The sequence below is a fragment of the Neodiprion lecontei genome, chromosome 4, assembly GCF_021901455.1.
Source record: "Neodiprion lecontei isolate iyNeoLeco1 chromosome 4, iyNeoLeco1.1, whole genome shotgun sequence".
In the NCBI taxonomy this organism is placed as follows: domain Eukaryota; kingdom Metazoa; phylum Arthropoda; class Insecta; order Hymenoptera; family Diprionidae; genus Neodiprion; species Neodiprion lecontei.
The window spans coordinates 40,859,788-40,875,473 of NC_060263.1; the positions used below are offsets into that span (position 1 = coordinate 40,859,788).

At 42.0% G+C, this 15,686-nt stretch overlaps 2 protein-coding genes across 19 annotated transcripts in view; one reads left to right on the forward strand and one right to left on the reverse strand.

The window, feature by feature from the left end:
* Nucleotides 1–15,686, forward strand: part of LOC107227335 — a 164,245-nt gene that overhangs the window by 103,915 nt on the left and 44,644 nt on the right. The gene's annotated exons all lie outside the window — the stretch shown is intronic.
* Nucleotides 3–13,509, reverse strand: LOC107227932. Its single transcript, XM_015669273.2, has 8 exons — nt 13,379–13,509; nt 8,549–8,835; nt 4,496–4,601; nt 2,363–2,577; nt 2,194–2,293; nt 1,790–2,004; nt 1,304–1,690; nt 3–1,013 (listed from the first exon to the last, which is right to left on the reverse strand). The coding sequence occupies exons 2-8, from the start codon at nt 8,810–8,812 to the stop codon at nt 612–614; spliced, it is 1,689 nt and encodes a 562-aa protein (XP_015524759.1). The 5' UTR covers nt 8,813–8,835; nt 13,379–13,509; the 3' UTR covers nt 3–611.

The following is a 15,686-nucleotide window of genomic DNA, read 5'->3' on the forward strand; positions in this document are numbered from 1 at the left end:
GGTAACATGTACATATAAATTTATTCATGAATTATCTTATATTACACTGGTTACAATTGCATAGATGGATGATTAATCGTGCGCATGACTCGAAGTATGATATAATTATCTTTACACAGTATAAAACGGCGGATGATAAACGATAATAATTCGTATAAATAATAACTATTGATTTTTGAGCTTGCGGTCCGCGGCGACGTCTGTTTTCTTTTTTCTTTTCGTTGTTTTTTATTGTTTTTTTTTTTTTTTTTTTTTTCTCGACAGAGAATATTTCAGTGACGAAAATTTATAACAGTGGTAAAAAACGTCATCGCGAACTTTTATGAGTATTAATATATATTCTCGACATCAAAAAGTCACTCGTCAGGTGTAACGGAAGTTTTTGGCGAAAGTATTGATTAACTACCTTCTCCGTTTGTCTTTATCTCGAGGTTTTCGCTCGCAATGAATCGAGAGAGTATATTGAGAAACATCTAATATCTTTCGACTTCCCGTTCCATTCTTCGGACCCCATTTTTATTGCCCTCTTTCTTTCTTCTCTCTTGTATTAACCTTCTGACGATGAGAATAAGGAAATCTAGGGAAGAACCGTCGTCAAATTGCAAAAGGATCTAGAATGCTTTGCACGTCTGGGCAGCGGGCAGATACAGAGCGCCGGAGTAGAGCTTTTTCGGCACCGATCTCCACCCAAGGATTAGGACCTTCTCGAAGGGATCATCGGCGCAACCGTCGCAAACGTTCATCACCTGTCTGACTTCCCCTTCGGCCGGTTCGCGCTCCTCGTCTTTGGTGTGGTGAACCGGAAGCTGAATCCCAAAGCTCGTTAACCCGGAGAAATAATTATTCTCCAATCCCTGATCGCCGAGCAAAGCATCGTCTAAAATCGATCCGTCAGCCAGCTGAATCAGACCTCGCTTCCTCTTTTCGGAATCGCGTTTTCGTAGCGCCTTTCGAACCGTCGACGTCGATGACGGCGAGAGACTCGCCTCGCCTTTCGCCGTGACAAAGGAGACCTTTCAAAAGAGGGAGAAAAAGACTTCATTATAACACGGCTGTGAATTCCTCAAACGAATCTTGTTATCCGTTATGCGAACAAGTTTTTTTTTCGCTCTTTCTCTCTCTCTCCATATCAAGCTGCGACAATCTTGTTTTTTTAGATCCTGTATAAAAACTCCTCGCGGATTTCAGCTTTCCCAATTAAATCGAAATCGAAATTTATCCACACTTCGATGCAGCGTTAAAGACGCAGAACGATAGCTTTTGACCGAACATTTTCGCTCTCGTATAAAAATTATTCACTCACCTTGTCGTCGGGGATTTGAGCCTCCCTTTTAGCGACAGTCTTCTGAATGTCCTCGAATCTCGTCCCTTCCGATTCCTCGTTGCTCACTTTCGCCGCCCGTTTATAAATCGTCGGATACTGTTCGTCGACGTAAGAAAATCCAGCTTCCGGTTGTGCCTGAATTTGAGAAAGTTGGGAGACCTGCGGGATTTGATTACCGAAATACTGAGTGGTCCTACGGAGCTGGGATGCGTCCAGGGCGGAAGCAAAACCGCCGGAAACTCCAGCCGCATCCTGATTTACAGGAGGAAGTGGCTGGAAGGATGTCTGCGACTGAACGATGTTCGGATGCCTCAAGGTCACTCCGTTCTGGTTGATCTGAAGTGGCGTTCCGGTATTGATTTTCACCTGTCAAATAAAGCCGACACCTTTATGCTTGCACTTTAGCCACAGTTAACAGGGAGTTCCGGCCATCAGGCCTCTCTGAAGTCTAAAATCAACCCCTACCTGGTGGTTTATTTGCCCTGCGGTGAGGAACGGGCTCTGGGGAAGCGGCCGTCCGGTAACTGGCGCTTGAGTCGTCGGTCTCGGGGTGTTGTTGCTGGTATCGTGCTCCCAGTGATGGGCGTGATGATGTTTGTGATCCTTGTGCGCCTTTCCGGCCGTCAGAGCGACGCTGTAAAGCTGAAGCATCGTCAGCTCACCCAAAAATCCACCGGACCCTGCAAACGGTGAAACCATTAAACCGATCATCGCTCAGTTTTGGAACTTTAACACTATTGAAAAAAACATTTGCCAGGGAATGCATTTCTTGTTTGAACCCTCAATGTCAGGCCAAACGAAAGAGTTCGCCGATTGCGACTTCGGTTCGTTAAGTTCAATTGAGTTAAATCGATGTCCTCTCAACCCACCTTCCGGTGCATCAGCGCCCTCCAGAAATCCACCACCAAGTTGGCGCTGTTCCTGTCCGGAAATAGCAATTCCACCTCCTTTGATGACGTGCCCTACCAACTTTACGTACAAAAGTTTCGTTAGCTTCTACTTGGATCAAATGAAGCGGGGCTTACAACTTCGACTTACCCTGTTGTTGAATCCTCGTCCAACGCGTTCGTCGTTTACCCATATTTGCCACTCGCCGGTGACACCGTTCCAGCTCTGGCAACTGTGATACCACTTGTTCAATCTGAGAGGATAGTTCAGTCGGAACAAATTGTGACCGTCTATGTTCATCATGAAGTACGAACTCCTCGCAGTGTTCGCGATCCAGATCAGTATACCGCGTGGCTGACCATCGACTGTAATTTATAACGGACTTTCATTCGAACGCTCGTAATCCTCGTGCATGTAAAGATTATCTCGGAATCAATCATGTTTATACCCACTCTCTTCACCGCTGACAACAAGCTGAAGTGTTACGACAAAAAAAAAATATATACAACTTGGATGGAAAAAAGTGCTGCGACAAAGAATGAATATAATGGACCGTGCATAGTGAACAACTTTCTACTGTCGCACAAAAACGCTGTATAGGTACTCTGTATGCTATATTAACTCTCGAGTGGAACGCATGATGTATGCTTGGTTTCGTGCTGTTCCTACACAGCTCGCAGCCATTGGTGATCCAGAGAAATGAAAAGGCGTGCGATAATTCATCTTGACAGATTTTTATGCAAAGTATGTGTATGAAATTGAAGGGAAGTTCTCGGTGACAAGTTTGAAGACTCGCGACTCTCTCCATGTCAAATTCATGTTCAACCGATATTAGTTTTCATTGATTAGTATCGGTTCCATTTCTGCGCATATATTCAACTCTCCGTGGAATTTAGTTACGAGACTTGCTTTCTTTTATGTTACCCTCGCTCTCCTCCAAATCAAAGTATCAGACAGGAGTAGACGAAACTCTCGGTAGAACGAGAATTTCTAAAAACAAAACAGAGCAAAACAAGCCTTGCCAATTTATTAAATAAAATGGTAATAACAAGCGCCGGAAAAAATGCGGATACAATTTCACTCGTTAGTTAGTTCCAGCCGAGGGATATAACCGCATGTACCTATGTCCCTATGGTGCATGCGTTAAATTTCACTCCGACGATAATCTCGAAGGAGGCCGCAGCCTGCAACGTCGACGTTTAATCGTTAATTATACATGTCTTGTGCCTAACTATATTAACGATCGATAATTAACCAGCTCGAGCTACACGTGTATCTATAATTAAATTGAAATTGTGTGAATATTGCCTGTGCATAGTATACATGTTTTTATCATTCAACTACCCCAGCGGCGTTTGTCTAATAGCCCGTAAACTGAATTATATTTGTGTAATATCTCCGCGTAGGATGGTCATTCTTTTTCTGAAACCCTGGAGTTCTAAGTTGTGTCCGAACCTTTTTACCGCGCTTGGCCATGACCATTAATCTGAAAATAAATCGTCCGAAACGATTAATTTCAAAAGAACCCGGACACGCGTAGGTACAGGGTTATAAGCTCTAACGACTCACGACGAAGTAGAAAATCCCCCGTTCCGGGCCAGCCCCGAAAATGACCAGCTTGTTTGAAAAAACAAGCTTATAGTGTCACAGTAAAACGCGGCCTTGACGAGCTTTCAATTTTGCTATTGCACCTCTCTTCGTTCACATTCTAACATCACCCCTTCCTTGCAATTTTCTCATTTTTTTTTTTTTATTTATTTTTTTTTTTCATGCGCAAATATATCATTGCAAGTACGTACATACGTGACGTATAATTTATGCACGGATTGCAGAAACTGTTGGGAACTCGTTGTATAACACATTATGGAGATTTGTCCCATACGAGAATACCGAGTCATGCCATTTGCCGTGTTTACTCTTTCACTATTTTAGGCAGCTTGCTGCTGCCGGGAACCGTCCTGGTAACTTGACGCTTGACGCATGAGTATTGAGCACGTGTCTCTCGGCTGTAACGTTTACCTAAGAGGAAACACTTTCCAGTAGCAACAAACCGCATTTCATTACACGCTCAGATATGTATGAACCTAGACGCATTGCAAATGACGCGTCCCGTTGAATCTTATTTGAATTTAGACCGTTTATCTCGTGAAATTCTTTTAGATATACTTAGAAGGACGGAAAACCGTTTCCATTGGTATTCGGTAGCTTTTAGATACATGAAATGTTGGCACTTCCAACATGCAAATAGTTTACAACGATATTTTGTTTAGACGATAATCATACCTGCGTAGGAAAAGATCGGATGGTCGTTGGTGTGGTTGTGGAATTTCGTCCATGCGCACAACGTGAACTCTTTCATGTCTGGTAGATCGATTTTGTAGTGGATATACTGCAAACAGATAAAATAAAATTGTTAGAATTCAAACGAATTACTTGATTCACAGTCTTTACTGCTGAACACTGAATAGCAATGCAAAATTTCTGTTGACGGTTCATTTCCGTCGTTCCTGAAATCTGAATTTTTCAACATCTGTTGGAAAATCAACATGGCTACCCTTTGCGCGCTTCGGATTTAATTCTTACTATGCAGTTTGTTTCGAGATTTTCTAGTAATCGAGTGACATAACACGCCACAGATAATTACGGCAAGAACAATTCAACCATGATTTCAGTTTCGAAAAAATTCAGAGAACCGAGAATTTACCTTGCGAAATTTACTGACTGCACGTGCTCACGTGACTTATTGCCACGGTTCGTTCGTTAATTGTAAAACCGTATCGTTAAGGTTGCGCATTGCCGTTAATGTGCGTGCTTTACGAGTTTATAAGGCGGCCTATGTCTAGTATTCCGATTAGCATTAACGTCGTACGTTGGCCAAGAAATGGTGTTGAAAAAAAAGAATTGAAAAATGAAGGGGGGGAAAAAACTGTCGCGTGTTGTGTTTCGTTTGTTACATTCAAGTGTGTAGGGAACATTTCTCCTACTACTCGTAATCAACATGCCTATAGCCGCTGAGGAGGATCGCGTGATTATAATCGTTCGGTTGGCCGAGTTTATATGTTGTATTCCGGTATAATTTTTTACCCACTTGATTGTGTAATTGCAAGGCGAGTGCTGAAACCGCCGCGAGGGTCGGGAGCTCCTTGTGTTTTGCATAATTCTCATCTGCGCGGTCATCAGGTGAATCATGAAGCCATCGGAAAGCGTTCAATCAATTTGATGAACATTTAGTTCTCAAATAATTATCGTTAATATAACGCACAGTCGTATATGGCTGCCTCGTGTATTAGTCACTGGTTATTAATTATGACTGCAATAAGGCTTAATTATCGCCTATTTCATTGAGGAATATCAACGGGCTGCGAGAAGTAAGTCAAAAGAGATGGAAGAAGCTTCGTGGATTCCGGAAGCGAGCGTTGAACTTGAGAAAGAAAGTGAGACTTGTGATTACGCGAACACACGCTTGATGCCCGGCAGCGTGCAACGAGCACTTGCCTCGTTCCATCCTGTATACCTTTACGCCATTATACCCGTACAAGGAGAATCACGTCAGCGCAAATTACGATGTGCCTACCTGCTTATTCTGGAACTCCTGCAATTTCTTCCTTACAACCCATACACACGGAGTAAACGAAGTATGTGTACATTAATACTTATCGTCAGCCTCTCGTCCCACGGTCAGAAATGCCTGGTAAATTCTACTAAAATTTCCCTGATTTACTATCGATCTAGCCGGGAACGGACTTTCGCCTCGTATGCCATTATTTTTTCTGCTTTTTCTTGGTTGTTGTTTATTTATTTATGTATTTTTTTTCCTTCTCTCTTTTATCGAGGGCTAACTTTTTCTCTTCTCTAGCTGAACGTTTTCACCGCTGATTTTACACGAGCCCAGTTGATGCCTCGTCACGCCACGTGTGCTATACCGTGATACACAAGGACTTGGCCTTGGCAATAATCTCATATCTATCCTTCCCGAATCGGATAAATGTATGGAATGCACGTGAAGAACCAGTGTAACTGAGCCGATTATCCGAATTTACGACGCATAAGCCTTGACGGTGGCTCCGCATGGATTCTACTTCATACTTCATTCCGTTAGTCCCATATTTCAAACGCCTCGGTGGGTATGTTTTCAAATTATTTACGATCGCTCGCGTTCACGTTTCACGCGTGCAGCCACCGAGTGATTGATGGGCTACGGTTTCGTATAAGGTTAAACGGGACGTAGATCGCACACGGTGCCTCTCTAAAAAAAGAATGTTTCGAGGATGACGGTTGGCCAACCTGCATCTCGCGCGTCTCAAGTATAACCTCCAAAAATAAAATTCTTAATCTGCTTGCACAAGTGATTTGCTTTTAGCTATAATAACACCGTGTATTCGGCTGCACTAACAAATTGGCTAATTAGTTGAACGACGAGTTCAGGTCACTTGTGCCAAGCGACACGTTCCTTTTTAACCTCGTTTTTGGTACAGCGATAACGAAACTGTACGCGCGTCAGTGTCATTTGCAGTCACGATTGGTTCATCGTTTAGTTTTAAAAAATTCTTCGCAATCGCGACGAAGTATGTAACTATTTCGAAATTAAATTACGGCACCAGGTTTTCTCGATAAGAAATTCTACTGCTCGCCCATGACGATCTAATCTATCCCTCAAAGACTTTTAAAGCGTCGTGTTTTACTCTGCAGTAAACCAAATTACGGTTTTCATAGCTGGATTTCACTCCCAACGTTTAACGCGACCGGCACGCACGTTGATGCATTATACATGTAGGAACCTAGTCGGATATATTTATCGTTTTGCAAAGCACGCAGGAGTTGTTTCCGTACGATGTACGACGGGTCGACCGCATAGGTGTGATAGCCTGTGTTTTCTCCGACTTTCATTAACAGCTGGCTTTTTGCCATCCGTTTCGCGTCGAGCTCTTCGAATCTTCGCCGATTCCAAGCCGAACACACAAAGCGACCACTGCCTTAATTCTAAACTCTTACTTTTGCAGTACCTGTCTATGCACTTTTAAGTTACATCGAAAGCATCGCAGAATAACATGAAACGGGACATAAATCCATGTCAGGATTTCAAACGTTCCGTTGTTGTTCAACTTTCGTTTTCGACGTGCGTCGATTATGCGTGTTTTCTTATTGTTGTTATTATTATCCCGGCCGAGAAGTCTCGCTCGAGTTTCTTGTAAAAAATATCTTCAAACACTGCAAAAGACGCGTCAAATCATTCAATTATACCGTAGTTAGAAAAATGCGGATTCGTTTACAAAAACAAGCAACATCTTCGGGAAGTGCTTAAGTTATGCGCGTCATTGTACGTTCCAGGTAATATCGTCCGGTAGCTGTATTGCTTCAATGAAATATATTTCTTGTCCCTAAACTTGATTGCAGCACTTTCGGTGATCAAGCCGTTACTTTTACGTGGTAGTAAAATCCGAGGACTGTATAAAGACTAGGTCACTCTCAATAACGACTGCTCAGGTTGTTCAATCACTTCGGTGCAAAAGAGTGTCCAAAAGACGATGGTACGTTGTTTGGAAAATACAGATACTTGTGTTTAAAAAATTTACCACGAGTCTAAAGTGAACATGGATCTAATCCTTTGTCTGAATAACGGGTGTGGCGAAACCGGGCGAGCAAGAGAAGCCTGACCTAAATCGAGATACGAGAAGAAAAAGAGGTCTCGTTTTGCGTAGGCTGCAGCACTGCAGGATATACGAGCTCGTGTGAATCACGGAATTTCGTTACGCAAGATGGAAAGATGGATAAGTCTACGTTTTGCGCGTGACGTTAAGTCAAGAGGTATAATATTAGCTGCACGGATTCGTAATACTGTAATTTGCTTCTTCGGACAATCTCGTCTTCGACGCACCGAGAATCGAATATACCTATGTGTGACGTATCGTCAATCATTTTCCTTCAATGATCCATCTGGCGAGTCGATATCTCGCTTGCAATTCTCACGCACCAAACGTAGATACATTTATTAAATCCTTGCGAAATGCCGATGGAAGAGGTCTCGCAACAGATTCACCCAGAGTTCTGTCAATTATACGGTATTCGAATAGAAGCGTCGCATTGTCACCCCAAAGTTGAACCAACCGCGAATACTAATTAACTATACATCGGAACAAAGCTGTGCGGTCATTTCACGCGTTAACAAAGAAGAAGCGACTCCGAACTTGTCCTTTAGCTGGTGATGGCATGAAAATAAATTAGTTGCCCGGAAAATCAATTATCACGTATCGCTCTTTTCATCCCTAAAATAAATCGAAGCAGTTTCAGATCTTGCGTTCCTCGCGTGGCGAGGATCGTCGGAAAAGTGACGCTTACCTCGAAGTAGAGCTGTTGATTCATCGAGACCTTGTACAAGGCGCACTGGTCCTGTTCCTGCTGGGCCAAGGGATGCGAAACTGGCTCAGAGTCCTGGCTCAGGGGATATTGGAGAAAGGGTGACTCGTTGTTGTAGATCGCAGCCTCCTGCTGCAGAATGCCTCCGCCTCCGTGAGACGGAACGACCGGAGTCCAGGAATTGGATATGGCCATTGAGCCGGAGAAGAGGGCGCACATGAGAAACAGCATCCTGTTCCTTTTCATGTCGATCCAGATGCGGAGCGGATCTGAAAAGCGAAGCGTGACAAGTATTAACCCTTTCAGTCACAGTGAAATACACGGCGCCTCACGTCGAAAATATCATTGTTACTTCGTATAACCCCAAAAACCCCCGCGTAACAAGTTTCGTCCTGAATCATCGAATCATGCTCGTTTTTTCTTCGATTTTATATCCGCCATATTGGATTCAACATCTCAGATTCGGAAATCATCAAATTCAGACTTCAGATTCGTGATCAGCGACCCCAAAATCCCGCGAGTAACAAAATGCGGGCAAAAAATACTTGGTGAAAAAATGTGCGACTGAAAGGATTAACGATAAATTTCACCTGACGGTAACCGTTATGTCCAAAAAAGAAAAAAAAAGGTTCTTATATATGTACCTTTGAATTTTCTTTGCCGGACAATGATGTAAAAAATTGTCGCGTTTAAATCGTTGTCGTCAACTCGGAAGTTGGATTGACACCAAATTACAGGCTACAGAAATCAGAGCCGCATTTTCTCCCAGTTATCCGTTTCCGGCATACTTACAGGAAATTCTTATTATCTTATTATTATACGGATTAGCAAAGCGGCCGGTTTCGCGATTAGAAAATCTACTAAGTTAGCTCCTGTTACAGAGGAAAGTCTTTGCTGGGATCATGCAACGACTGGATAACCTTCTTGCCGATCGGGTATCGACGATCGCTTTCCATCTTTGAAAACCTGCAGGTATGTCTGCAAGATTTTACGCTCCGAGTTGCGTGGAAACCGTTCCGTAAATACAGTGCCCGCCAATTCGCTGAGTCACAAGCCACCTGCTTGTCCATACAGAATCGGAAATAACATTTTCATCCGCAATTTGCACAACTTGGCAAGAAACGTGTCATTAAAAATGCATGTGAAAGACGCGAGAACGCGAACAGTACGCACAGGAAAAACTGGGAAAACTGAGGAAAAAGTTACCGGGAATTTCGAATTGCAAAATGCGTACGAACCCTGATACATTAGGATGGTTCATTTTGTAACTTCTTTTTTTTTTTGAGTTCCTACTCGAAAAATTTGTGACAAATATTGAAAAAAAACTCGTCGTAAAACCTGGAGGAGGTAGGAAAATATTTAGAGGTCGCTAAAAATTATTGTAATATTTCTCATTTATTTTTACGTGTACACCTCGCGTACTTGTATAAACATATTAGTTTATTTTTTTCGCATCGTGATCCAATTAATCATTGTTCTTAAAAATCAATACTGAAAACGAAACGGGAACGTTAAGGTGATGTGATACTTCTCTTTCGTTACAAAAAAGAAAACTGTTATCCAAATTTCTCCGAGACGATTAATCTTTCGGATAAAAGACGAAATCGGCCGTTAATGCGGAATTGTTAGGCGTAGTTTGCTGTTGATTGACGAACGATTAATCGAACCACGATACAAAAAGAATAAACTATTATACATATATAAGTCCGTAAGGTGTACACATAAAAAAAAAAAAACAAAAAAATAATACCATGATCGGTAGCGTCCTCTAAATATTATTCCACCTCTACCAGGTTTGATTACAATTCTTTTTTTTTTTTTCATCGTTTGTCTCAAATTTTGCTAGAGGCGATTTAAAAAAAAAAACAAATCAAACAATCAACCACCCTAGTATTACACGCTTCTTTCCAAGTTTCTTTCTATTTTCCTTTTTCCCTTCGCCTTCACATCGTATCACAATCATATATTTGCGAAATTTCGAGCTCACGCAAAGACAGACAGGTGTCTGCTGCGAGTATGCAGTTCACACGCAACAAATTGAAGCAGTCAATGGTGTTATTGCGCAATGGGTTCGGGGTGCGTGAAATCTCACTTAACGCAACTTCGTTGTCGCGTCGTATCGTAACCCGAGGAAAAACTTGAGTTATAGTAACCAAACCGAGCGCTGCTCATTGAATTTAGCGTGTATATAGACCGCTTATAAGGCACGAACAGGCTACAATTCAGTCGACTCGGCTGCCTGATTACTTGCGTCATTTGCATCATACCTGCGACTCCGCTATCATGCTTTCCCTCTTCCAATCTCCGTCTCTCTCTCTCTCTCTCTCTCTCTGTCTCGCTCTACTTTTATTCTCATGCTAATGGATATTTCATTTCGTCATTTACTTTTTACCAATCTAATCGTCGGTGATTACAACGCTCTTTCTCCTGCAGTGTCTCCACCTTTCTTCTCACTTCCTGTCCTTTACCGTCAGTTTACGGCCGTGTCAGTTTACTTACCGGAGCCTCGATTCGGCCGTTAAATTGCCTTGCGCTAATTATCACACGCGTGCTACAATCAACTTTGAGAGTGGTATTTTATTTCGGGAATAACTGCGTCCGTAGATTTATCTCACCGGACGAATTTCACCTTAGGAATACACGTTGTACGCATACATAAACGAAACTGCGGTATTGACGAGGAAAATATTCATGAGAAAGGCAAAAACTCGCGAGTATACTGGATTAAATCCGTATTTTATGGACCGCAGGTATATCGAATCACTTTATACCCGCGGAAATTGTTACTACCATGAACGGGCGAAAGGTTATCAAAGCATCTTGAGCGATGATGAATAGTGTTTTGAAAATGCGCCGACGTATATACGCTATGTCGAGATAATCAAATCTTGAAACGCGTTATAAATTTCTCGTCCACGCTGCGTACAAAACTCAACACTTTCTCTGGATATTCACAACACCGTTCAGAGGAATTTACATAGATAGATATGTAGACGATCGTTTCGGACGGGATTCTCATTCGGCTCTTCTTCTTCTTCTGTGTAGGTGCCGAGAGAAACTCGACGATGTTAAAATAGCAACTATACGTGTCAAAGAATGTATAAGAAATTTAGAAAAAATTCAAAAATTGTCGATAACCGACATCGAAATTGTGAGAAAAATATTTCAAGAAATTTTCACACCAACTTCACGGTCTGTCATTTTTTATTTCCGATCCGAGTGTGTACGACGTACAACTGAGAACACTTTACTTTCGTTTTCGCAAAAGGACAAAAAGTATTGCGTAACCAAGAGCCTGGCGGAAGTGCGAATCGAGAAACGAAGCCCGGGTTACTTTCGGCGCGCAATCTTGATATGATATTCGAGAAGATAACCGAACCCGGCTTTTTTTTACCACCATATAGATACATACGTGCGTAACTGCCGGTTCTCTTTTTTTTTTTTTTTTTTTTAAGCCATTTACTTTTCCTTTATTTTCTCGCGCATCTCACGCTCGATTTATTATAAATATAGATTAAACGGCCTGTAATCATGCAGTTATAATAATGCCAGAGCAGTGAAAAATGTGCGAACCGTGAACAAAGGCGACAGATATACACGGATAATATTTTCCTCAAGCCAGTTTACTCCGTCGAGCTGTTACGGAAGATCCTGCAGATACAATGCAAATTTTTCTCATAACTCGTCCCGTATCCGCCCCATTCAAGATCTCCGCTTGCAAACTGAATCCTCCCCGTTGTCTACGAACGGACGCTCGATTCGATGTGTGAATTTAAAGGCGGGGGTGGGAGGGAGAGCACCCCGTTTATTTCGGTGCCAAATAACCGTTTGAAATTTGCTTTACACCCCGCGGCACGTATTTATTTGTCAGAGGCGTAATGGCGTTCCGATCGATCGAAGGAACGTGATTTCATATGTACATTGTACATACCTGCAGGGAGTTCGAGAGCGCGAACATCCGGCAACTCATACAAATCGATAGTCGATGTACAAAGCAAATTTCCTCCACCGGGTTATCGGGCGGTTTACTCGAGTAAACATCGCAACGGTTCATGAAACTCGTTTATGATTGGCTCGCACGTCGAATCATTCCCTCAAATTTTACATCTTCTTTTATTATATTACATATAGATCATAGCCGTTATTTTGGGTTTTTCGTATCTACGTCGATACTATTTTATTGATAGACAATTTCGCTGATCGTTCGTGGATTGTCACATTTGTGATTTGAAAATCGAAATTTTTGGTCAAAAATATTTCAACTAAACTCGAAGAAAAAAAAACTCCTCCTTCCGCTTCGTTGTATTCCGGTTCTTCGCACGCGGCTCTAATTTATTCAATCGTTAATTAGTACACCGGATACCCCGAGGTTTTGGTATTAGGTATCATCATTACCTATACGTATTGTTCTACTCTCACTTTGCCATTTTATAACAAAATCAAGCTCGGCTTTCACCGTCTATGAAACTCGATATCAAAACAAATAATAATATTAATAATAATAACTACCATAAATATTCCATAATTGCCATACAAGCCTAGAGTTACAAGAACACCGAAAACAATTACCGTTATTATTACGCCCCAGAAATAAATTACCCCACTCAGAGTTGTTCCAATTGTTATTTAATCCCCGACGTAACGTGAAAATGTAAAAACTCCCCACTCGAACCCTTATCACGAAATTTTGAATGACGAAGAAATAAAAAAAATAAAAATAAAAAAAAAATAAAAAAAAAAAAAAAACACCCCAACGAAGGAAGGGGAAAAATTCTTGTTTCGGATCGTCGAACAACAAGGCGTGAAACTTACCCCGGATTGATAATTGGCGCAAGACCGACGTCGGCGATGAATACGTAAGCACGATACGATATTAAGGATAGGTCCTCGCGATGTCCGGACGAAAATACAACTGTCTATTCCCCTCGCTAAGCATACGCCTCGTAAGCTCCTTCGGAGAGCAGAGAACACCTCTTTCTCCCTCCTCCTTTCGAACGACCCACTCCATTCCACTCCACTCCACTCCATTCCACTCCACCCTCCTTTCTCATTTACTCCTACCACCCACCCTTGGGGTCCAGCAGCAGCCTGCAATCTTCAATTCTGCATTCTCCGTCGGCTAGTAAAACCGGAATTTTTATAGCGTAAATTAATTATTAGGTTGACGCTGACGGGCGAAGGTTCCCAGAAGTGAACGTTAACCGCGAAGAGAATAAAACCACCGATCGTTTCTGTGAAACCAAAATGTGGCGGTAATTACGTAACTGTTTCGATTCCACCAAAGCCAAAAGATTGGATCCTCGTCCCTGCGGAAATATTACCTACTCTTTTTCCCTGGTGTGGAAAAGCATCAGTATCGCACAATTCAAAAATGACTTTCAAGGAATTGGCTTAACCTAATTGAAGTGTATTTTTTTTTTTTTTTTTTCTAACTGGTTTACCCAAAATCTCGGACATTAATAAAGATTATGAGTAGCGGTTTTTCTCAAACATGCATCGTTACGGTAACGCTGCTAACTTTGTCAACATAAATAAGCCCGGAGACTGGTGAGAACCGCATTCCACTCGCATAATTACTTGCAAATGACTATTGATCGATATTTCCTGAAGAGAAAAAGAAAAAAAAAAACTGTTACAGCACACATTCGAGGCTGCAAATCGAACACGGGCTGATTATTCCATCGGATGGAACAACTTTGGACGGTGCGTCGAGTTCCTCCGAGTAACTACGTACAGGCAAATGCTTTCACTTCGGTAGCTCGTGCTCGGAGAGTCTCGAAGGCGAAGGCGAACCGCTGATGACAACGGCCGAGAGCCACGCGATATAATCGGGATTAAATTGGAGCGGAATTAACGCTGTTATAAGATCAGCGTTTCGAAAAACGCGATGCGGAGTTGTTGAGTTACCGAGAGTCACTCGGCACGCCGAACGAAATCGAAAGCCGTTGCAAGGTCTTATCGCGTATAATTCTACCGGTTGTTTATCCAACCCTGGGAATCGATTGGAACCCTCGATCATCGTCGGAGTCTCGAGGAACACCCTGCGCGTGGATTTAATTCCCTCCCCGGAGGAAAAAGTTCGACTCTGGATGATCAATCGCTCGCGGGAATGTCCGTGGATCGGGGTAAAAACTTGCAATGGCCGACATATCGAAATATTAAACATGCGAAAGTAAAATGACGAAGATCGATGAACTGTTCGATATCTTGATTTTTGAAAGTGTCACTGATTAGACAGGCCTGATATGGTTTCCCTTTGCAATACCGAGTAGCAATTTCTGTAGGTATTAGGTACGGATGTATGGAAAAAAATATATTGAAAAAATTCCATCACGTCAATTTTCTAAGTGTTTTTTTTTTTTTCTGTTTTCTTAGTACTGCTAGAATTGACATCCAATTTCTGTGTTAATTATGTGTATCAATGGCTGTGTTGATATTTAAATATACATCTACCCTCACTACGTGTTGTTTACGAAGATTTTAAGCATATTTAAAGCTACGTAACTAAAAGAGAAAAAGATTGAACAAGGTTTTTGAAGAAAATGGAAAAAGACATGACAAGTCTTTTTGATTTATCTAGTCTCTTAAGGTCTTGTTTAAAACTAATGCTGTTCATTTTATACCTAAGCATTCAGTTTTGTATTCATTATATATATTTTTTCCCATAAAAATTGTTAAAAAAAATCTGTAAACACGCGTATCTGGCATAAGAATAAATCTCGATGTGGTGTAGAAAAAACTAGCGCTACATTTTAATTCAACATACCTAAATACCTTAAAAAAATCATTGCTGCTTTTGGGGGGAAATTAAAAGTTGTATTTCTCAGGCCTGCGTTAGGTGACCCCCACCATGTCCGTGACGAGGAAAGCCGCTCCCAGACATATTTTTCGTTCACGTTGGTACCCGTAGTTTCGTTTTTTACCCACCCCGACCGCGGAAGGCGGAATCAAAGAGTTTGCGCTCCCGTTTGTCGGACGAAGGTTAAACAACAGCCGGCACATGGCTGATTTATTAGTCAAATACGGACGCGGATTTCCAACTTCTTTCTACCCTGACCGTGCAAACTAATTCCCAGTTTCGTCGACGACGCGATAGATCCGATCGCGTCACTGTTCCGCC